Genomic DNA, 23,964 nt, shown 5'->3' with positions numbered 1-23,964 from the left:
GGGGAACTTTCTTCATTGCAAATCTTTTTCTTGCATGCTGCAATGATTGTCTTTTTTCCACCGAATATCACTGTTAATGTTCCAATCAACACTTAGAAATACTAGCTTTTCCCTCCTTCCTCCGTAATAGCAAAGAAATAGAAATAAATCAAGAATTAAATGCAACTTTCGCACAGATTTACTCAGCCGAGCACGCAGTCTTGCATGAACTACTGCGGTTTGCTTCAATAGCACTGCTCCGTTAGTAAATCTGACCATGTGTTTCCAGAGGTCTGGTGAGCTCCCATCTGCTACCATTTCTTTTTAATGATTATTGACAAAAAATACTTTGCTTGGCTTCGTTTTCCTTGTTCCCTTATTTCCTATGGACCATGATAACATTACTACCCTATGTAAATGGTGCACAGGGAATAAACAAACGTATCTGACCCGATCTAAGAATGCCAGTAAACAACATACCCGGAAAAGGCAGTTTTAGTCCAAGAACCAAAAAATAATCACAATTAAAAATCTAATTTAGGTGATGCCCAATAATATCGCTTTATTCTTCTAGAAGTCTACTATGAACATGGCACTATACACAGTAGAATACTGCACACACTCCTGTTCTGAAGAGCTTACATTCTAATTTCCTTGCCTCGTGCACAAGACATGTTAGAACCTGGAAATAATTTCTACTCGTTATTTACACCTCTGCGGCAAAGGTCTTTCTGTAGAGTTTAATATCTCAACTAAAGATGTAACTTTATTTGCTCAATAGCAGAAAAGACGTCCATATAATATTTGGGGCATCTGAGCAGCACAATACTAGAATTCTTATTTTTTATGTACAGCACTGAATATGTACACAGTGATATCCGTTGTAAGCATACAGGGAGGTTAGTATATATATACACACACACACACGCACACACACCACTGGGTTCAAAATCACTAGACATGTAGGGCCATATTTATTAAGCGGTGCTATTCTCGGCTCATACTACTCGACCTCTCTGCAGTATTTGACACATGGACCACCCTTTTCTCCTTCACATTCTCCATATTCTTAGCATTCGTAACAAAGCTCTATCCTGGATCTCCTCTTACCTCTCCCATCGTACTTTCAGCGTCTCTTCTGCCAACACCTCCTCCTCCTCCTCCATCGACCTCTCTGTGGGAGTACCCCAGGGCTCTGTCCTAGGACCTCTCCTCTTTTCTCTGTACACATTCTCTCTAGGTCAGGGGACCGCAAACTTTTAGTGCTGCGCCCCCGTCTCTCTCCCCCCGGCTCTCACGCCCCCCGCCTACCTTCATTCGCTTCAGATGACGCTGCGGGGTCATGTGACGTAACTTGTCACGTGACCCGCAGCGTCATTTGACCCATGTGACGTCACATGGCACCACGGCGTCATTTCATGCCGCGTTGCCATGGCGACGTGTCGCAGAGCGGCTGAATCCCGGTAAGTAAACAGTTACAGAGGCCTCACGCGATCCCCCAGCATTTAATTTAAACGCCTGGGGGAAGAGCGCGGGACCTCTGCAACTGCCCACGCCCCCCCCAGCAAAATCTCCCGCCCCCCCACTTTGCGCACGGCTGCTCTAGGTGACCTAATCACATTTCTTGGGTTCAAATATCACCTCTATGCTGACGACGCACAAATTTACTTTTCGACCCCAGACTTCACACCTGCTGTACATACCAAAGTTTCTGAATGTCTCTCTGCGATATCATCTTGGATGGCCCTCCACCGACTTAAACTTAACATGGCAAAAACAGAGCTCCTCATACTTCCTCCCAAACCTGGCCCCACTACCTCCTTCCACATTACTTTTGGAAGTTCGTCATACACCCAGTAGCGCAAGTATGCTGCCTAGGGGTCACACTCGACTCCTCTCTCACATTCTCCTCTCATATTCAAAACGTATCTAAAATCTGTCGCTTTTTCCTCCGCAATATCACAAAGATACGCCCTTTCCTCTGTTGCTCCACTGCTAAAACTCTGACACAGGCCCTCATTCTCTCCCGTCTCGATTACTTTAACCTCCTGCTGTCCGGCCTTCCTGCCTCTCACCTGTCTCCCCTACAATCTATCCTCAACGCTGCTGCCAGAATCACTCTACTCTTTCCTAAATCTGTCTCAGCGCCTCCCCTGCTGAAATCCCTCTCCTGGCTTCCTATCTGTCAGGAATCGGCGTTCTCCACGCTTCTCACACAGAGCACTCCCTCCCCGCAGGGAGCCCCTGGACACACAAAACTATCCTGCCTTACCGGCCTCCACGTCTCCCCGCCGCTGCCGCCGTCGCGGGATCATTCCCCTTGGCGATTCCTATGCTCACCGCCGGGCGCGCCCACACCCTCCTGCACGCACACCTGCACCATCCACTGGCTCAGTTCACGCGCGTACACGAGTTACGGAGCACGCTCAGTCTGCACACTCTTCTTCCCGTCCCCCGGACCTCAGGCTCCGCCCCCGCACACTGCACGGGCATACTCAGGTTACCAACAAGACTCACCTGGCCTGTTATGCCTGCACCAATCTGCAGTGTCTCCCTGTAGCTCTTCCTGTCCCGCCTCCGTTCCTAATTGGATCTTCCTGCTTTATCTAGCTCCTCTCTGCTCTCAGTCTTTGCTCGACATAGTCTCTGTATGGAAGTACTTCTGGATTCTCTCAGTGTTTTCACAGGTTCTGACGCAGCTCGTACGACTACCCCCTCTGGCTCTCGATCTCGGCACTCCTTGGACAACGCTCACTCTGGTAACCCCTTGAACACGACTTGGACTACGACCTATCTCCGCTCTCCACTCCCTGTCTTCGGCAAGGCATCCTTCACTCTATCTCTACAACCGGTACCGGCAAGTATTGTCTACCTTACTACACCTGGCATGGCAACGCTTCATACCACACTCCGGACACGCTCCCTTTGCTGCGGGTGCGTGTATTACCACTTCCCCCTTCAGCTCAGGGGACGGGTCTGGTCTGCGGGCAGCACCGGCGTAACACTATCAAATCCTGTATCACACATTCAATTCTCCTCCTCACTTTTAAAGATTACACTCTTCTGCCCCTCCTTACATCTCAGCCCTAATTTCTCGCTATACACCATCCTGACTCTTTCATTCTGCTCAAGGATGTCTTATCTCTACCCCATTTGTATCTAAAGCCCTCTCCCGCCTTAAACCTTTCTCACTGACTGCCCCACACCTCTGGAATGCTCTTCCCCTCAATATCCGACTTCCTCTCTATCCACCTTTAAGACCCACCTGCTTAATGAAGCATATGAGTAGCTCCGTGGCTAACACTATACACCTGATACATAAAGCTTGGCCCCTTGCAGACGCGCTTATGAGTATGCCCTGCTACTGTATCTGTATGTTCCTCCTACCAATTAGATTGGAAGCTCTTCAGAGCATGGACTCCTTTAACTAAATGTTACTTTTGTCTGAAGCACATTTCCATGATCTGTTATTTGTATTATTTGTTATTTCCATGATTGTCACATGTATTACTACTGTGAAGCGCTATGTACATTAATGGCGCTATATAAATAAAGACATACATACATTCTCAGCGCCAGAACGCACGTTACAGTCCATTCACTTGAATGATCGGTAAGAGGTCTTCAGGCACTGGTAGGTTCCTTATGGAATTGCCCTGCTTAGTAAATATGTGCTGCAGAGGCGTAACTCAAGTACTTGCGTGCCCGGGGTAAGTTCCACCAACTGGACCCTTCCCCAATTTATAGAACCAAGGCAAAAAAATCCTCAAATTTGTAACTGTATTTGTGATTTTGTTGTATTTTGGTGGCACAGCACACTGACACACTTAAGCATACACAGCATACTTGCACACTGCAGCACACACAAACACCTCTCCCAGACCTAATTGAGAGCAGGGGCGGGCAGAGTTGTAGAGCTTTCCGCCTTGCTCCCGCGTCTCTGCCTCCTGCTCTCCGATACACCTCCTCACTGAGCGGTGCGGCGGTGCCAACCTGTCAGCCAGAGTCGCAGTTGGTCACAGCGAGCCTGACCCTGCTTGTAATTCATGTATTTAAGCAGGATCGGATACGCTGTTGTCGGTCACGGTGAATGACAGGTTAAGTCACTGCCACAACACAGGCGCCAGGGGGGATTTCTGCTTCCCTTATCAAGCTGTACCCGGGGCAGCTGCCCCAGCCTAGTTCCGCCTCTGATGGGCTGTAATGTCTTATTAACTGCCTCATTGTTTTAGAACTCTCTCTATTATAATGTTTTCATTTTAGCATTTGTAAACTACAAATGGTGCAGCAGAGTCTTTCTACAGAGCTTATATACTGTAGCATAAAACTGTTAAATCAGAGGGTTATTGTAATTGTTTATTTATAAGAATATAATACATTCTGCAAAGCAGTACAAGGGAAGAATTAAGAGAAACATAAAATATCTAGAATACACAATCATTTTATCAAACACCTGCAAAAAAATAGCAAAGGAGGTCTCTGATAAGAGAAAATAGTAATGTTAAACGCATTAAAGCAGGGCTCCTCAACTAGGTCTCCAAAGGGACCAGATCAGAAAACATTTGGGAGTAGAAAGGACACATTGTAATGTCATTTTAGATACATTTAAAGACTTGAAAATTACTATGTTTCAACATTTTCCAGGGATTCAAAATATATGTAACATACACATTTACATTACCATAAATTAAAAGAGCGTTTCAGTGAGAGAAAATGCACTTCGCAGCCTAAGGCCACGGCCATGTTTAGCGCTTGCTTGCTGAAGAGTGCTGACGCGCGCTCCTGCTCAGCACTGAGCCCCTACAGCCGCAATTAGAGCGGCTTTAGTAGGGGCTCACCTGCGCTTCCGCAAGCGCACAGAAGCGCAGGTCTTAGGGGAATTTAAAATTCCCCCGCTTGCCGGCGCGACAGGCCGGTCACGTGAGCGGTTCGCCCAATGAGGGCGAACCAGCTCCGTGATGCACTGGCCCGCTCCCGGCCAGTGACGTGCCCGCGGTAAGCAACCGCAAGGCCAGGGAAAGCACCCGCTTTCCCTGCGCCTCAGCGCGCCTCAGCACGCCAGCAGGGAGCATGGCCGAGGCCTTAGGCTGAGTCCCCGGTGGTGACGGTGGCGTGCGAGCTACGGCATGAGCGCCACACAGCACAGCCGTCTATGGGGCAGGTCCCAGTGGCTGTGTGTGTGTTGGCGCGCAAAGCGCTGTGACACGTACACTAGCAGGGAAGACAAGAACTTTGTCATCCCGTACAGCAATGCGGTCAGGTGGTTGGTGGCGCGCAGCCAATGGCAGGGCAGATATGCCCCATCATGCCGCGCCCCCGTCATGACCCCCGCGCTCCCCTACAGACCGCCGATCGCGGGTGTAGTCTCTGCCTGCACCTCCAGGTCACCAGGCGCGCGTGCAGCAGGGAGGACTGGGGCCATAGCCTAAGCTACTAGTATGAAATTAGCAGGAGCAGAGTCCACATCAAGAACCTTTGCTGGCTGCATTTGGCCTGTAGGCAGCCCAGTTGAAGAGCCCTGGATTACAGGGACAATGGTAGGTGCTAGTTGTGAAGATGGTATTGTTTACCATAATCCTAACATCTGAAACATATATTTACATATCGCTCTACATGTCAGTGTCAATTGAGGACAGGTATTAATGGGAAAAAGCAGTCAGTGGGTGCTCGTCAAGGGGCATTTTACTTTATTCTGAAATCATACAATATATTTTTTTATTTAAGGGAAAAATTGATGTATTGCCGCACTTGTGATAATCTAAATACAACTTTATACAGTAGCTCTGAGGACTTCAACTCTGGAATTTTTGTAAGATACTTTCAGTTTTCATCTGCATAGCTCTCCATGACACAGCCTAGAATATTACCCTGTAAGAGACATGTGCAGAGGTACAACCAGGGAGACAGATTTGGGGAAATTAAACCATGGCTTTATTCAGCCTGTCACTATAAACAACACAGAGCATACAAAAATGAACAAATAAACAGCCTATCCCTGTGTAAGGTCTAACTCACTTCCCCAGTCCATATCAGTAAGGCTGAGAAGAAAAGCCTCTTACCAACCTATAACCCCAAAGTCCAAAGAGGTACCTGTAAGCAGGGACCCTTTACGTCAGTCTCTGGGTCGCTGTCCGTTGAGGGGCCTGCCTCTGGCGTGTTCCAGGGTGCTCTGTGTTGCAGTCCTTGTGTCTTGACATCAGCACACAGACCTCCTGTGTGCTCAAGAGAGTCTGTCAGTTCCCACCAGGAGGCTTTTACACGTGTCTGATTAACCAGGTGGGGACTGGTTAATTGTCTAGCAGCAATTAACCAGCTCCCTGTGGATTACTCAGACCACTGAGGCTTTCTATTGAAGCCTCATTGAGAAAGGGTTAATTCCCTGTTACAGACCCTCTCTTGATTTCCAATCTAATCCCAAAGTACTCTCCCACATGCAATCTGGGACTGCCCAGAGTGCTGACCCCCAACTGTGGAACTCCTTACCCCACATCATCAGACTCTTCCCCCACCATCCACCCTTTCAAAAGTTCCCTCAAAACCAACCTCTTTAAAAGTGGCCTATCCACCCTGACAAACCAAATACCATGCTAAGTAGTTTTATATCCCCAGCTACCTTTGGGTCATCACTTTCCCATTCCTTCTAGATTGTAAGTGTCTCTAAATAGGAACAAATTATCTAATTATAAATCTACCTCCCCTTTCTCTTCAGTCCAGTGTCCATCTTCTCATGGATGTCCAATCACCATCATAAATGTAACATTTCAAAAACTGACCTTTTCACTTTCCCTCCTTCCAACTCTACACCTATACCGGATTTTTCAGTTGCAATAGATCAGGGGTGCTCAACTCCAGTCCTCAACCCCCCCCTCCCCCACAACAGGTCAGGGTTTCAGGATATCCCAGCTTCAGCACAGGTGGCTCAATCAGACGCTAAGTCAAAGACTGATTGAAATAGATGACTCCACCATAACCCAGATACACTAAGCTAGATGCGTATGTGTCATTTTTGGCAACTCTCTCGTTCATTCATTACATCTCCAAATCAAGATGTTTACACTTCCGCAATATTGCTAAAACATGTTCCTTCCTCATAGAAAAAGCCCCCCAAAATGTCTTACTCAGACACATACTCATTATAGTCTAACTGGACTACTGCAAGCTGCTTCTAGTTGGTCTCACACTCTGCTGTTTGTCTCCTCTCCAGTCCTTTCTAAATGCTTCTGCAAGGCTCATTTACCTCACTAACCTTTACTCTTCTTCTGCACCATTATGCAAGTCACTGCACTGGATACCCATACCTTAGACTAGAGTCAAATGCAATACACTTGTGCTCACCTACAAAGCTATGCATAACACCGCTCCTCCCCCCATCTCTAACATACAATCAATTCCAAGTACACTTCTACACACAGTTGAAGATCCGCTATTCATCTACATGTCCCCACCTCCCTTATTACCACCTCCAATACTTTCTTGTGCTGCACCCAAACTCTTTAATTCTCTACCACACACAATCAGACTCTCCCCATACCATACATACATACATTTATAATGTTCTTAAAAACACACATTTTCAAGTGGACATATCCAACAGTCTCCTGACCTCTTTTACCCTCTCTGGAAGAAGCCGAAGCAAAAGGTACGTCAGAGGGAAGCGCCATTACGTCACTCACTCCGTGACCACAGGCGGACTAGCTGAGACCGCCGGGATCATGATGGGGTAACCGCAGGCTGTATTCCAACACTGCCACTACCATACGAGTAAACAAGAAGCAGTTTTTACTCATCTAACGAGACATGGAACGCCACTCCATATACAGGTTTCTAGTATTGCTCCCGCAGGGACAGCACAGCTGAGTATATAGGGAACATCTCTCTAGCTCTCTCCCCACCCTTTCCCTCTCCTGGTTTGTAGGGGTATGTTTTTGAGGGTGAGATTACTTTGAAGTGGGAGGTTAACATTATACCAATGGGATGCCACCTCATATATATGTTTCTGGTATTACTCCCACAGGGACAGCACAGCTGAGTTTATGGGGAACATCTCTCCAGCTCTCTCCCCATCCTTTCCCTCCCCGTTTGTAGGGGTATGTTTTTGAAGGGGAGATTATAGTATATGCGGGAGATTCACAATATACCACTGATTCTGTAGTTGATACATTTGTTGTAGTGTCATTCATTGATACAAACTATTGGAGGGCTGATCTCATGTCGGCTGATCTCAATCTCGGATTGTGTTCATATTGTTTATATCTGGTAGCTACCAGGCACCGGAGCATTTTATTTTGATACAGCAATACCATGTTGGAGGCTGTTACATTATGCATTCACTAGTGGCTGATATATATTTTATTAACTTCTACAGCATCTGGTTATGACCAGATTTTTTTACACTGTAGGTACCAATTATCAAACTAGAAACTCTGATGTCACCGATACCAGGCTAGCCATTTACACAAATGGCTCAATGTTTGGTTACTGTGTTTACTATTGTCATCAATATGGTGTGAATTCACCTACTGGTACTTATTGATGGCAAATTTGTATCTGTCCTCTGTAATGAGAATTTGGACTTCAGGGTCAGTGAAGAACTAGAATATATGGTACCTTACCGGCCCCAGTTTTCCCTTGCCTGATTATCCTATCCTCAGAACTTCTGCTCCCCACTCACCCACTGTGTGTAGAGATATGTGTTTAGGGACTGTGGCAGGACGGCCTGTAGCCGATGTCAGGGAACAGTCCACATGTGTAGTTTCAGGATAATGAAAAACGTTCAATGGCTTTATTTCTCCGTCACAACATAACATGTGGGTACACTGTCCCTTTAAGCAAAACAAATCCTGCTCCACATTGGGAGGACTGACTAACACAGCAGGCCTAGCTAGCAGGCTGGCTAACCCAGAACCAAACCGTAAGAGTCTTTGAAGCAATCAGAAAAACAAATGAAAAAGTCTTACTTTGGTTGCAGTAAGAAGTTTGATGTATCCGTCTGGCTAGCAGCACATATATCCGTGTGCTCTGGTCTGAGAGAGACAGCTACTGCCAGTCACAAGATCCTTTTCTACCTTGCTGGCTATCAGGTGTCAGCTTACATCCTGATTATCTAACTTCCACCTGAGTTAACCCTTATGAGTGCTGGATGAAGCACTCAGACATATGTCTCCCAGGCATAACTGATAGGAGTTGACTTCACTCTGTCACATACCTCCCCTGTTTGTGTGTGGCTAGTGTCCCACACGGCTGAAGCCCGACCCTCCACTCCTTCTCTCGTCAAAAAAATCAGCATTTCCAGGGTCCTTTCCAGGTCTATGCTGAATGTCAAAAGAGAAGGGTTGGAGGGCCATATACCACCTGGTCAACCTTGAGTTTGTGTCCTTCATGGTGTTTAACCACTTCAAGGGCGCATGGTCAGTGACCAGGGTGAAGTGTAATCTGGCGACATAATGTCTCAAGTCCTCAATTGCCCATTCTACAGCGAGGCACTCCTTCTCAATGACGGAATACCTCACTTCCCTTGGGAACAGCTTCCGGCTGATGAACAGTATGGGGTGTTCAACACCATCAAATTGCTGGGACAGCACTGCTCCCAGTCCTACCTCTGAGGCATCCGTCTGGATGATGAAGGGCTCTTTAAAATCTGGGCTCTCTGACAGGCACTTTTTAAGCATGTCAAAGTCGTCTTGGCACTCCCAAGACCATTTAACTTGGGTCGGGGCACTCTTTTTTGTCATGAAATTTGTCCCCTGGTCAGTTAACATTACTTGGGGCAGTCCTACCCTAGAGAACAGTTGTAACAGCCTGTGAGCAACCTGTTTAGCAGTGGCTGATCTCAGAGGGAAGGCCGCAGGATATCTGGTGGCATAATCTACAACAACGAGTACAAATTTATGTCCCTTCGCAGAGGGTTCTAAAGGTCCGACCAGATCTACCCCAATTCTCTCGAATGGGACGGCTACCAAGGGCAGAGGGACCAAGGGAGTCGGCTTCTGTCCTTTTTGGCTAGTTAACTGGCATTCAGGACATGTCTCGCATAGGGCAAGGCTACTAAAAGCTCTATAACAGGGAGTAAAAGAAATAATGGTTTAATTTGGTGGCTAGTTAAGTGTACAGGAGGGGCTATATATATGAGATTAACTCACAGTCCCCATTATCCCCCTTGAGAAAGGGCTCTTAGAGCCTGAAACGCGTAGGAGGTGTTTTGTTTTTGTATTTTGTTTGTCCTCATTCTCTTTTTTATGTAGCTTTAATAAACTTTTTTAAGCCTTCCACTCGGTGAGCTGACGGTGCTTTTTTTAGACTTTGCGGTCTATTATCCAATCCATTTCTACCCATGTCTCACATAGTTTCATGATGTCATGATGTCACCATGTATGCTTGGAACAGTGATGTACAGAAAAGCCCGGGCGCTACCTTAAACTGAATAGTGATGGGGTGATATAATCGTCTACGGAGCCTGAGGAAGCCCAAAAAGGGTGAAACGCGTTGCTACTATCCCCGAGTACTTTTTTACCACTTCAGCCACCGTCAGAAGCAGGAAGAAAGAGCAAAGCCTACCACCCGGACGCAGAGAGTTAGCTGCGCACTTGAGTATCCTGCACGAACATTTTCTGATAGACTGGCTGCCTATTTCAGCTCTTAAGTCATTTGGACTAAGTGCTTTTTAAACGTTTTGTTGGGACTTTGTCCTGTTGGTGTCCAGAAATATCACGTTTTTTCACCCTTGTACCCGTGTGTACTATCGTGTGAACCAGGCACTATTTGAGTGATTCTAACAACACCAGTTGAAGGTTTGAATTTGATGCTCCAGAGAGGGGAGAAGAGATACCAATTTGAGTCCATACTCACACTTGGCCGTGTGAGTCTATTGTTAACCTTACGGGGACACATTTTAACCCACCCTCGCCCCTTCACCCCTATTGTTTGGTGCGAAGAACCGGTGGGGCACGTGGGAGCCCTGCAGTGAGGTGCCATCAAAGACACCTCCCTCCAGAGATCACTCACGCTTGCCCGTGTGAGTGGATGCAGTATTCCTCTGCTTTTTTGATTTAGATACAGTTGTCTACCCCAGACGTATATTTTATTTATTCTGTCTTGTCCCTTATTCATCTGTTTTTATTTCATTTAACTCTGAGGACAACATCACAACCCATCCCCGTGGAAAAGACCAGAGACGCTTTACAGCACACCAGAGGAGAAGAAAAGCACAAGCAGAAAGAAAACAGAAGAGAAAACACCTAGAGTAAAGATACCTTGATGTGCAAGCATTTACACAAGGACGTGTAAGTGTTTATGTTATTTTACACCTCATTTCACATCAAAGTTTTATACCATTGCAGTATATCACACGTCTGTATAGTCCCTCAACCTGTGCTCCCCCATTTTTTGTCTGTTTTACCATGTATGCCTGGCCAGTAAAACCGGGACGAGATGCGGTCTGTGGTCTTATCTCTGCCCAAATGACCACCCCATGGGAGAGTATGGGCTAGGGTAAACACTGTTTTAATCAACCCCTTAGGGACTAGCATCTGTTGAATGACCTCCCCTGTTTGTGTAACCTTATTCACACGATATAGGATGTCATTCAACAGTTCAAAATGTGGAAACACTCTTACCCCTTGTTCATCTATTATCTTGTTGTTGACCTGTACCACCTTCTCATATTGTCTAGCCAGAGCTGGGTCTTCCCTCTGCCTCTGACGGAAGTCAGGAAGATCCAGGTCTGGCAAAATTCCCGTATCTATCTGTTCCCCACCCTGGTCATCCCCGGCCATGACCTGCAGTCCTTTGGGCTGACTAATGTTACCAAAAGTCCCAGCCTTTCTTAACCAGTCCTCTTTTTCCGCATGTCTCTGTTTACGTGTCTTTGGGACGTGATGTCTACGGGGGAAAATCTCTGGGGAAAAAGGAAACAAGTCTCCGGGCTTCTCCGGTACCAGAGAAGTAGGTTCCGTAGGAGTAGGGGCCAACAATGTTTCGAAGTAGGGCCAGTCTCGGCCAAGTAGAACAGGAGCAGGTAGCAACTCCCACTAGTAGGCTAGCCTCTTGATCCTTGATACGTAGTAGAACGTTCGCCGTCGGGTATCTCTTTGTATCCCCTTGGATACATTCGATATTCCAAGGAGAGTCATAGCATAGTCTGTTGCTTGGAATTAGGCCCTCTAGGATCAGGGTTTTTCCAGATCCCGAGTCCAGCATGGCTTTTACTATTTTCCCCTCCAGAGATGCTGGGACTAACCACGGATTGTGGTCCCCTTGGAGACAAGCTGTGGCAGTGGTTCTGCCATATGAACAGTCCATCTCATCATCTCCTGAGTCTGCCAACTCGGTCGTCAGCGGAAGCTCTCGATGGGGCTCGGTGTTTGGACCTCTCCGCTGTTGGATGGGATCCTCCCTTCTGGTTGGTGGGGGTATCCTCTCCACCGGATGGCTGACAGGAGTCCAGGTTCTCGGGGAATACTGTGGGTGGCAGCCTCCCTTGGGTGATCCAATGGTCTCGGACCCGGGACGGGCGTCTCTGCGGGAGTTTGTACCAGGAACCCTCCGAGATGGGAAAGGATCTTCCGATCGGGTTGACTGGATCTCCCGAGCTGGCGGGTTGTAGACCCCTCGATTGTCTGCTCTCCTGCGTCTAGCATCACCGGAAGCAACTGGTATTTGCACGGCCCGTTCCCAGCTATCCTGTTGGGTGTCGTCGCAAGGAAGTTTTCCACCAAGCGGACCGCTGAATCCAGGGAAAATGCAGCGTGTCTTTTTACCCAGGAGCATGAGGAGGGGGGCAGTATCTGTATGAACTGTTCGAGCACAAACTGTTCAAGGATCTCTGCCTTAGTATGCTTCTCCGGTTGTATCCATCTGGTACATAAGTCTACTAAGCGGTGGGCTACGACCCGGGGTCTGTCTCTGTTTGCATATTTGACTGTCCGGAACCGCTGTCGGTAGGTTTCTGGAGTGAGGCCTAGGCGATCCAGAATAGCAGCTTTTAGTTGCTGATAGTCCAAGGCCTCGTCTGTTGGAAGAGCCTGGTAGGCTGCCTGAGCTTCTCCTATGAGGAGTGGAGCCAGAGTCGTTACCCAGCGATCAACTGTCCAGCCGTGGGCCGTGGCTACCCTTTCAAAAGTGAGGAGAAATGCCTCTGGGTCTTCGGTTGGCTTCATTTTAGGCAGCATCACCGGTGGGTTATTTGGAATCTCTGGTCTGCCTGGGGCTGGACTTTCGGCCAGCAATTGGAGTAGCTTTTCCTCTCGCCGGGCCTGTTGCTCATCTTGCTGGGCTTGTCGCTCAGCTTGCTTCTCTGCTAGCTGGAGCTGTTGCTCAAGGAACTGAGAAAAAATTGTCTCCATTTCCCCCCCCCCTTTTTTTTTGTGTGGCCCTTCAGATACAGGGCCCGTCCGACATCCCACTTCTGACACCACCTGTGGCAGGACGGCCTGTAGCCGAGGTCAGGGAACAGTCCACACGTGTAGTTTCAGGATAATGAAAAACGTTCAATGGCTTTATTTCTCCATCACAACATAACATGTGGGTACACTGTCCCTTTAAGCAAAACAAATCCTGCTCCACATTGGGAGGACTGACTAACACATCAGGCCTAGCTAGCAGGCTGGCTGGCTAACCCAGAACCAAACCGTAAGAGTCTTTGAAGCAATCAGAAAAACAAATGAAAAAGTCTTACTTAGGTTGCAGTAAGAAGTTTGATGTATCTGTCTGGCTAGCAGCACATATATCCGTGTGCTCTGGTCTGAGAGAGACAGCTACTGCCAGTCACAAGATCATTTTCTACCTTGCTGGCTATCAGGTGTCAGCTTACATCCTGATTATCTAACTTCCACCTGAGTTAACCCTTATGAGTGCTGGATGAACCACTCAGACATATGTCTCCCAGGCATAACTGATAGGAGTTGACTTCACTCTGTCACAGGGACAATTAATTTAATGGTCCTATTCCCATAGCATTGGGTATTGCTATATGTGTATCGCATATGGGTTGTATTACCCAACAGCCAATTGCGCTGGTGTGACTGCCGTACATAGGTACTTACTATACAGCCCACATAGCGCTGTTTTATTTTATTGTTCTCATTTTAGTGGTCCCCCTTATCTTAATGTATACTTAATACAATTGTTTTTAGAGTTATCATATTCACATCACCGTAGTTTGGATCACCCTAGCTTATCACTCGTCTCATAGACACTGACAGGGTACTAATCACACTTCATTATTACACAACCATTGAGTGCATGATACAGGGACCTCCCAGTCGGTACTTCTCTGTTCCGTCCGGATCTTTTTGTGTTCACCCCATTAGCTTTGCTCTCCCTATTGCACCTGCTTGTTTTTAATCTTTGGTCAACTTTGGTCAAGCGGGTATCTTTTCTTGTTTGTCCTTTTACTTTTATCCTAGAACCGCATACTTCTAGTCCTGATAATCAAACCATTGTAAAGAAAGCAACACACACTATTTCTTGCGGCCCCACTCCACTCCTTAAAGTTTGTAAGCTCCTTGGGGCAGGGACCTACTTCCCATTGCCCCAGTTGGTCATTTTAACATATATGTACGCTTTTGTCATATAATGGTATTATCCGCTCAGTGGAAAATGTTGGCCCATACAAGTAAAAGATAACAAATAATATTTAAATTTTAAATTGTTAAATAATAATTGTTTTAAATTGTATGTGTAACGCTCCCTGCCCAGCTTCCACGAGAGGTTACATTGGTGTGGGGTGTATATGGCTACACCACATGGATTACATTGACTCAGGCTGCTGGCATTCTGGCGGCTGGGTGATGAGGTAGCAAGGTTGTTAAATAATGGGCGCCAGAACTTTTATAGTACAATTGTCATTTATTCGTGTCCCCAAAACACAGAAGAGACCACACATATATATCTTGACACGTTATACATGGTTTTTATTCAAAGACATACACGAATACTTTTCTTCCATCTGTGCCCACTCAACACTCAATTGCAGGTACTCTGACTTAGTTGCTTAGGTAGTTGTGGGACCGGCCCCCCTTGTCTCACCAGAACTCTTAAGGTAGTGATTTGATTATTGGGGGCCCCAATTCGGGTCTCCTATTGCTTGACCCAGTACTTAGCTGTCCGTTTTGGAACTGCCACTTCCACACAGACTGATGGGGAACGTTAGCACTGATTCGCGGTTAGAGCTGATCAGCAGGCACCCGAGAGCCCCTTTCCTGAGGCCCTCTATAGCGTGCCGTATTCCTTTTACTTAACTGTACCGGATTCCATTCCATCTCTAGGGGGTCCTTACATAAGGAGTACTGTCCCTATCTACAATATTATAAAACAAGGTGGGCCAGGTCTATGCTATTACTTTACCAACATTACTTATCTACTCTCCCTGGGGCTCCGCTCCTCTGAACCTCTGGGAACCTAACCTTCCAGAACAGTCTCTCCTCCTTAAAATACCCCTGCATGATGAATGAATCCCTATAGCAACAAGGGTGGGGCCCAGCATACACAAGTATCGCTAGTAACCCTTTAGAAGGAGGGTTACTTACATATTGTATGTATGTATGTATGTATGTATGTATGTATAGTAATACACATGATAATCATATAAATAACAAATAATACAAATAACACATAATGGGAAAAAGTGCTTTCAGACATAAAAGTGACATTTAGGAAAAGGAGTCCCTGCCCCGAAGAGCTTACCATCTCATATATTTGAAAGGTTTTGTTCTTGTTCCTACCCCCACATTGTACTGCACTGTAGAATATAATAACAATAATATTCTCTAGATATGAATCACTAGAAAGCACTTTACAAAAAGAGCTTTATTGTACCACATAGCAACATACACTAACACTGCAATCATTTTAAAACACTTAACAATTAAAAATACAAGTTTGTTATATTGCTCTCATAATTTAGGACACATTTAGCTTTCTAAATTAGAAACTGAAAGCCTGACTATAACCATTAGGATAATCTGACTATGCAGTACAAAACCATAGCTGAACTTATCACATTGAGTTATGAAGCAGTTTTTAGAAAATCTAAATGGAGTATACTTTATTATGTCATGGAAAATTAACCAAAAAAACTAAAACTACTGAATGATTAACAATGACGTCGGCAGGATGAAACGGGAAAAGTAAACACAGCTCGTATTAAAAATACTGATAGGTTAAGTGGGACAGCCCCGTTAGCTTTTTCATGAAGACCAGATTTCAAATACAGATGTCCATGGATTTAATAATAACAGGTTATAATTGGAAGGGCGTTGGTGAAGACACGAGCCGATAATCTTCAAAACAGTAAGAAAAAGAAGGCCTTAAGCAATGGGGAACGTGGCATTAATACTGTAATTTCATTGAAGCAGAATGTTCGATTGTTATTATTTGCTTTGAGAAGGAGTGGCTCTCCTTAAATAAAAGGTTTAGTGGAACTTTATGTATATATCAGAAAAATATTAATACTTCGAATTATGTAATAGATCTATCCATTGGAGAAAAACTTGCAAAAAGGGGCCAAGAACCAAAAAACTAGACATAAAAAGGGTGTGGATTTTGAAAGAATCTGTGCCCTAAGAAACATCTGAAGATTTTAATAAATAAAAACTTTTAGATGTAATGTACAGACTTTAAAATATATCCTTAAACTCCTTTACGATAACTGGAGCAGACATCTGATTTATACACAATCTTTTTTTTATTCAATGCTAAATACGAAACCTCGAGAGCAGAGTTTTACTAACATCATTAACGAAATCCTTTTGTAGATGTGGTTTATTTTTTTTTAAAAATCCACGTTAAAGAAAACAATATCAGTCTTCAAGAATTAACAAAGTTTACCTTTAACTGTATATTAGCTGAGGCGAGTTTCTTGGCCTCAGTTTCTGCACGCAGTTGCTGATAGTCAACAGGTTTATACTTTTGGCTGACGAATCCATTCTTCATGCGAACCACCAAATCCTCTGTTTTTGGCCAAAAAATAATAATATAGAACTTAAAATGCAAGTTACATTATTGCAATGCTGGTCATGATGATGGTTGAAACTGCTGAACATAAAAAATACAAGTCGCATTCTTTCAGAGCTGTTTTCATTTTGAAAGTATTATTTGTATCAGAAATGAGGCTGAGATGAATGACACAATACTTAGATTTTGTAAGTAACATGAAAATGCAAATAACCCTCTGGCGGCCATTTACATATAATATTGATAAAAAATAAACCACCATCCCATTATTTTTTTCTTTTAAATTGTTTTTCAGGTTTGCCCTGGTTTTGCGACGGCTTAATGCATGGGTTCTCAACTCCAGTCTTCAAGACCGCCTTCCCCAACAGGTCAAGTTTTCAGGATAACCCCAGCTTCAGCACAGGTGGCTCTATCAGTGGCTCAATCAAAGACTGAGCCAGCTGTGATGGAGCTGGGATATCTTTTACACCTGACCTGCTGGGGTGGGTCTTCGGAACTGGAGTTGAGAACCCCTGGCTTAATGTACAATCCTGATGGTGAACTAAATCTATTAAGAGGCTTGCATTGCATTTTTAGACCAACTAAAACTTGGTAGTAGAGACAAAAGACTTTAAACTTGCATATTAAAAAACAAAAAGACATGCTTCATATTTATGACAAATTGCCCCTAATTGTTGCTCAAACGGAGGGATGTCCAAACCTGCATAGCACACACTCCGTTTGGGCATTTGCACACATGTAAGACATTGCTGTTGTAGAGACAAGCAAAGCACAAAATGTGGTCTGAAAAATAATATGAAAAGCATTAGCAAATTGCTTTCCAATTGTTAGGAAAATGTCTTGCGATTTGCTTGATTTGGGGCATTTGTGTCATTTTTAACATGCATACATGACGCCCTCTTGTCTCCGCAAGGTAACTACTTTCCCTGAAGCATCTAAACTGAATAACCACTGCCAAGTATATATCTATTTAATTTCCAGTAAGGTACAGTAACTTAAAAAATATTATCTTATTATCTTATTATATATTTGTGAAAGCACTGTATGCCTGTCTGCATCTTCCTGTGTCCCTAGGGGAAATCTCATTGGTCCCTTGGGCCGCCCGCCCCCACACCTCTCATTGGCCTGAGGCGGAGTGACGACACACACACACACACACACACACACACACCCATCAGGAGCGCACGCCCTCCCGGGACCGCAGGCCCGCTACCGCACAACACCACGCCTGCAATACTCCCTAACCTAACCCATCAGGAGCGCACACCCCACCAGAGCCCGCAAAACTACCCTCCACAACCCCTCCTGGCAGATGAAACACCCCACCTGTCTCCGGAGCCCGCAACCCCCTCCCCCGCAACCCACTCCCCCACAACACCCCCCCCACAACACCCCCCCCCACAACACCTCCCCCCCCACAACACCTCCCGTATGCTACCGCAGCCACACACAACACCACGCCTGCAACACTCCCCAACCTCACCCATCAGGAGCGCACGCCCCACCGGAGACACCGGAGCCCGCAAACCCCCCCACAACACCTCCCGTCAGCCGAAATACTCCACCGGAGACACCAGAGCCCGCAACCCCCCCCCCCCCCACACACAATACCTCCCTTCAGCTAAACACCCCACCGGAGACACCGGAGCCCCCCCCACAGTACCTCCCGTCAGCGAAACACCCCACCGGAGACACCGGAGCCCGCAAACCCCCCCACAACACCTCCCGTCAGCCGAAATACTCCACCGGAGACACCGGAGCCCGCAAACCCCCCCACAACACCTCCCGTCAGCCGAAACACCTCCCGTACGCTACCGCAGCCACACAAAACAACAGTCCGCAACCTCACCCATCAGGAGCGCACACCCCGCCGGAGCCCGCAAAATTACCCTCCACAACCCCTCACGGCAGACGAAAGACCCCACCGGAGACACCCTCCCCTCCCCCCCCTCCACACCTCCCGTCAGCGAAACACCCCACCGGAGACACCCCCCCCCCCCCCCCACAACACCTCCCGTAGCCCGCAACCCCCCCAAAAACCCTCCCGTACCCCACAAACCCACCCCTAGCCCGCAAACACAACAACCACTCCCGTAGGCCGCAACAACCCCCTCCAGGGGCCACACCTCACCTTCACCTTACTGCCACAGCACTGCTTCACAATACAAGATAGCACTGATTCCATGCCACATGTCTGCTCACAGCGTCACTTACACAAAAAACAACACTCAGCCACACACCCAACAGCCACGCCGCACGCCCTCAGACACGCCGCACGCCGCACGCCCTCAGACACGCCGCACGCCCTCAGACACGCCGCAAGCCCTCAGAGACGCCGCACGCCCTCCCGCACGCCGCACGCCCTCCCGCACGCCGCACGTCCTCAGCCACGCCGCACGTCCTCAGCCACGCCGCACGTCCTCAGCCACGCCGCACGCCCTCCCGCACGCCGCACGCCCTCCCGCACGCCGCACGTCCTCAGCCACGCCGCACGTCCTCAGCCACGCCGCACGTCCTCAGCCACGCCGCACGCCCTCCCGCACGCCACACGCCCTCCCGCACGCCCCACCAACCAGCACTCCTGTGCTGATACGCCACAGAGAACAACACTTCAACACCACCCTACCTGCCCACCCACACGCTGCGGCATATACAACACACCTTCCCTACCCAACGCCTCAACACACACCCTCCCAGACGCTAAACCACCCCAACACACCTCACCTTCACCTTGCTGCCAGACACACTACACTCAACACAATGCAGATTCACAGGTGTAGGCCACCCCTCCCCTTGCACCTCAACCCCACACCACACAAACGTGTGCACCAAAACACCCCCTCCGCTGGCAGCACACCTCCCACAGTCACTCAGCTCTTCGTTGAAATAAAAAATATTCGGAACACAATGTCAATTGAGCCGTCTGTGTCATTTCTTGCACAAACAGTCAGCACACCCACACACAACACTCACTAACACACACCGCCAACACTCCATCAACCACACAAGCAACACTACAACGTCCACACACAACACACACAACACTCACACAACTACCCACCCACACAACAGCCACCCACCACTTGCACAAACACAACCACCACTCACCCACCCCTCACCCCACCCACCCCTCACCCCACCCACCACTCACACCCACCCACCACAACCCACCACTCACCCACCCACCCACCACTCACCCACCCCAAAGCTCCCCCACCCCTCACCCCACCCTTCACCCCACCGACCCCTCACGCCACCCACCCACCCCTCACACCCACCCACCCCTCACACACCACTCACATCCAAACACCACTCCCACCCACCACTCCCACCACTCCCACCCAAACACCACTACCACTCACAACCCACCATCACCCACCCACCACACCCACCCTACCCACCAACCCCACCCCACCCACCAACCCCACCCCAAAGTTCCAACCCACCCACCACTCCCAACCCCCCACTCCCACCCACCCACCACTCCCACCCACCCTCCCACCACTCCCACCCACCTACCCCCCACTCACACACCCCACCCACCCCTCACCCACCCACCCCTCACAACCACCCACCCAACCCTCACCCCACCCACCCCTCACCCCACCCAACCACCTCTCAGCCCACCCACCCCTCACCCACCCCTCACACCCACCCACCCACCACTCACCCCACCCACCACTCACCCCACCCACCACTCACCCCTCACACCCACCCACTTACCACTCACACCCACTTACCCCTCACAAAAACACACCAATCCCTCACACCCACCCACCCCTCAAACCCAAAAACCCCTCCCACCCCAAACCCACCCACCACTACCACCCACCCACCACTAACCACTGCCACCCTCCCACCCACCACTCCCACCCTCCCAATCCCTCCCACCCACCCTCCCAATCCCTCCCACCCAACACTCCCACCCACCAACCACTCCCACCCACCAACCACACCCACCCACCACTCACACCCACCCACCCACCACTCCAACCCACCCACCCAAGAAACCAACCCACCCACCACTCACGAATCACACCCACCACTCACATCCACCCACCCACCACTCACACCCACCCACCCACCACTCCAACCCACCCACCACTCACACCCACTCACCCACCACTCCAACCCACCCACCACTCACACCCACCCACCACTTCAACCCACACACCACTCCAACCCACCCACCAGTCCAACCCACATACCCACCCACCCAACACACACATACCACTCACACACACACCCACCACTCACACACAACCACACTCCAATCACTCAACAGTCACTCACCTACACAAAACTCACACACACAACACTCCTGTGCTGATACGACACACAAAACAACACTTCAACACTCCCCTACCCAAACACTCACTAAACAACCACCGCACAACGTACGCTGACGCATATTCAACACACCTCCCCTACACACCACCTCAACACACCCTCATGGACGGCAAAAACCCCACAACACCCTCTCCGCTGGAAACACACCTCACCTTCAACGTGGGGACACACACACCACACTCCACAATGCCCATTGCCACATTTAGGACCCCACCTTCACGTACAACGCAAACCCACCCCACAAACATGCGCACAAACACACCCCCTCCGCTCACACCACACCCCACACAGGAAGTCGGCTCTTCGTTGAAATAAAATATATTAGGAACACAATGAAAATTGGCCCGTCTCTGTCATTTGCTGCACAAACAACATTCAACACACACCCAATACTCCACCAACCACACAACCAACACTCCAACATAGATGGTCCATAGATGGACGTACATCTTTTTTCAACCTCCTCTACTATGTAACTATATAACATAATTATTCAGAGTTCACATCCCGGGCAACGCCGGGTCTCTCAGCTAGTGTTATATATTATATTGTGATTCTTCAAATAATATAAATTATGTTTTTTCTGTGTGATCTTCTGGCTTTCTGTGATTGTTGTTGTTTTTAATTTGTACTTGGAAATGGTATTAAGTGACCGTCCCCTTTCACGTAATGTTAGTAGGGTATTTTGAGCCAGCGACAGACACATATTTATATTATTTTATTGTTTAGAACAATTGTATTGAATTCATGGTTTGCATTTTTGTCTGTAGATAATTCTAGTAAAACATATTGTATATTAGTACCAGAAGAAACTCTAAGCAGAGTGGTACAAAGCAAACATATATGCAATATAAAGAGCAAATATATATGGGTGGAAACTCACTGGCACTTTAACCTATTCAGTTGTGTTAACAATACAGCAACCAAGGGGTTAACTGTAATTTTAAAAATACCTATTTCTCCCCGTCTCCTGTGAGGTTACCTGGGTCAACATGGAAAAAATGATATGTTTATAATTGTAGTGACTGGGGACAGTGCACAGATACCCCAGAGATTCGAGCTGATCTCTAGGCTAACTTAAAAAGGGAGCATCATAACATTTCCTGAGACTTTTTCTGGCACACAAAAGGTGACAGAAAGGGCACTATCCATTTCCTTACAGATTTAACAACGTATAAGTTAATTCTGGTGTAATTCACAAGGAGAACAAATATAGACTTGTGACAAGCTGAACTACAGAATTGTACTAACCCTAAACATGACAGGGTATTTGGGTTGCATATCTCAGATATTTGCTCCATCTCTCAAAACTAGGAGTAGCCTTGTCAAGACAAGATGCCCAGGCATGCATTAAAGTCATATGAATGTAATGATGAGAGTAGCATTATTCGAAAGGTTATAGGGAGGGAGTTATAGGGTATTTTATACGCTCATGGTCATTTGGGTTTAAAATCTTTCTCTCTCCCAACCTTAAATGTCCCGAAAGATTGATGAGTGGGAGATGAGACGCACCCACAAAAGGTTGGACTGTCCTTGTCACAGGGACAACGTTTTGAGCATAAAAAGAATGCATTGGAGTACAAAGGTCAAATTGAACATAGAGGGAGGGTTGTTATATCCATAACACGCGAGTTCTCATACCTTCAAATTCAAGACATCTCTGAAGGGATCTAACATTGTTCGTTGGTAACATATAGGTTCTCTGTTTTATTATTTTAGTTATTGAAACAGCCTGCATTTATATTGTCTATGTTTTTGTAACATTCTTTTTCTGTAAAAAAGCACTGTACCACTTTTTCGTATATTAAATCTAAAATGTAATAAGTATTGTCTTTGGGCTGTAATTGAACCTTTTTAGAAGAGGAGATTATAAAACATACAGAACACCTACAAGCTCATATTGAACCCCCCAAATAACCACAACATATATATAAGCATATAAGTTTCACAGAGGAGTGCTACTGAGCATGGCAATATATATATTTAAAACCAAAGACATAACATAAAACACAAAGCTCAGTGCACATCCAGTAAAACTTATACACGGTACAGTGCCTAAATATACCTGTATAGATAACTAATAAATAAAATGGTCTTTTAGCTTAACATTTTGGCCAAATTGTTGTAAGCCCCTGAGCCAACTGCACGGCAGACCACGTTTCAAGGGTCCCTAACACTAATATAGATTCTTAATAACCTGTGCATTGCCAGGAAGAATGATTTATAATAAATCTGTCAAAATTAGTTTTTTGATAAAATCACTCTTTGATAAAGTCCGTGACCCGGACGAAACGCGTCAGAGGATGACTATGGCTGTTGTTCACTTGTTCGATCAATAAAGTTTTTTATTTTTCTATATGCGTTTGGCTGTTTAGAGGAGTCGTGACCGCGGCGTCACTTGCCTTTTTTTACTCACCTCTTCTATTTCCGGCTGGAGCACACGAGGACATCATCATACAGCAGACCGCTGGGCAACTTTCAAACCAGCATTTTGGCAGATCACAAAGGAGTCATGAGTACTGACCGCTGGGTTTATTCCGGGACACAGGGCGTGGGTGAGGCGTCCTGCTACCGGTTCATTAGGGACTTATTTTCGGGCATTTCCCTGGACGTGCCCGCTGGTATTTCCCCCGGTCTAGGCCCCCCGCCCTGTCTTAGTCTGCACGGCTATATCCTGGTTGCCTA

The 23,964-nt window shown here is 47.2% G+C and overlaps 1 protein-coding gene across 10 annotated transcripts in view; it reads right to left on the bottom strand.

Annotated features, from left to right (window-relative positions):
* The window catches only part of CCDC148 (coiled-coil domain containing 148), a 135,376-nt gene that overhangs the window by 82,737 nt on the left and 28,675 nt on the right, over positions 1–23,964 (bottom strand). For 6 of the 10 annotated variants that reach the window (XM_075609329.1, XM_075609328.1, XM_075609331.1 and 3 more), the window contains one exon: positions 16,804–16,925. The exons of the other annotated variants lie outside the window; for them this stretch is intronic. In XM_075609329.1, the coding sequence (XP_075465444.1) occupies positions 16,804–16,925 (122 nt within the window). The remainder of the gene's footprint in view (positions 1–16,803; positions 16,926–23,964) is intronic. 10 annotated transcript variants of the gene reach the window in all.

This window comes from Ascaphus truei, chromosome 7, assembly GCF_040206685.1.
Source record: "Ascaphus truei isolate aAscTru1 chromosome 7, aAscTru1.hap1, whole genome shotgun sequence".
NCBI lineage: Eukaryota > Metazoa > Chordata > Amphibia > Anura > Ascaphidae > Ascaphus > Ascaphus truei.
This window is presented reverse-complemented; position numbering and strand designations above follow the sequence as displayed.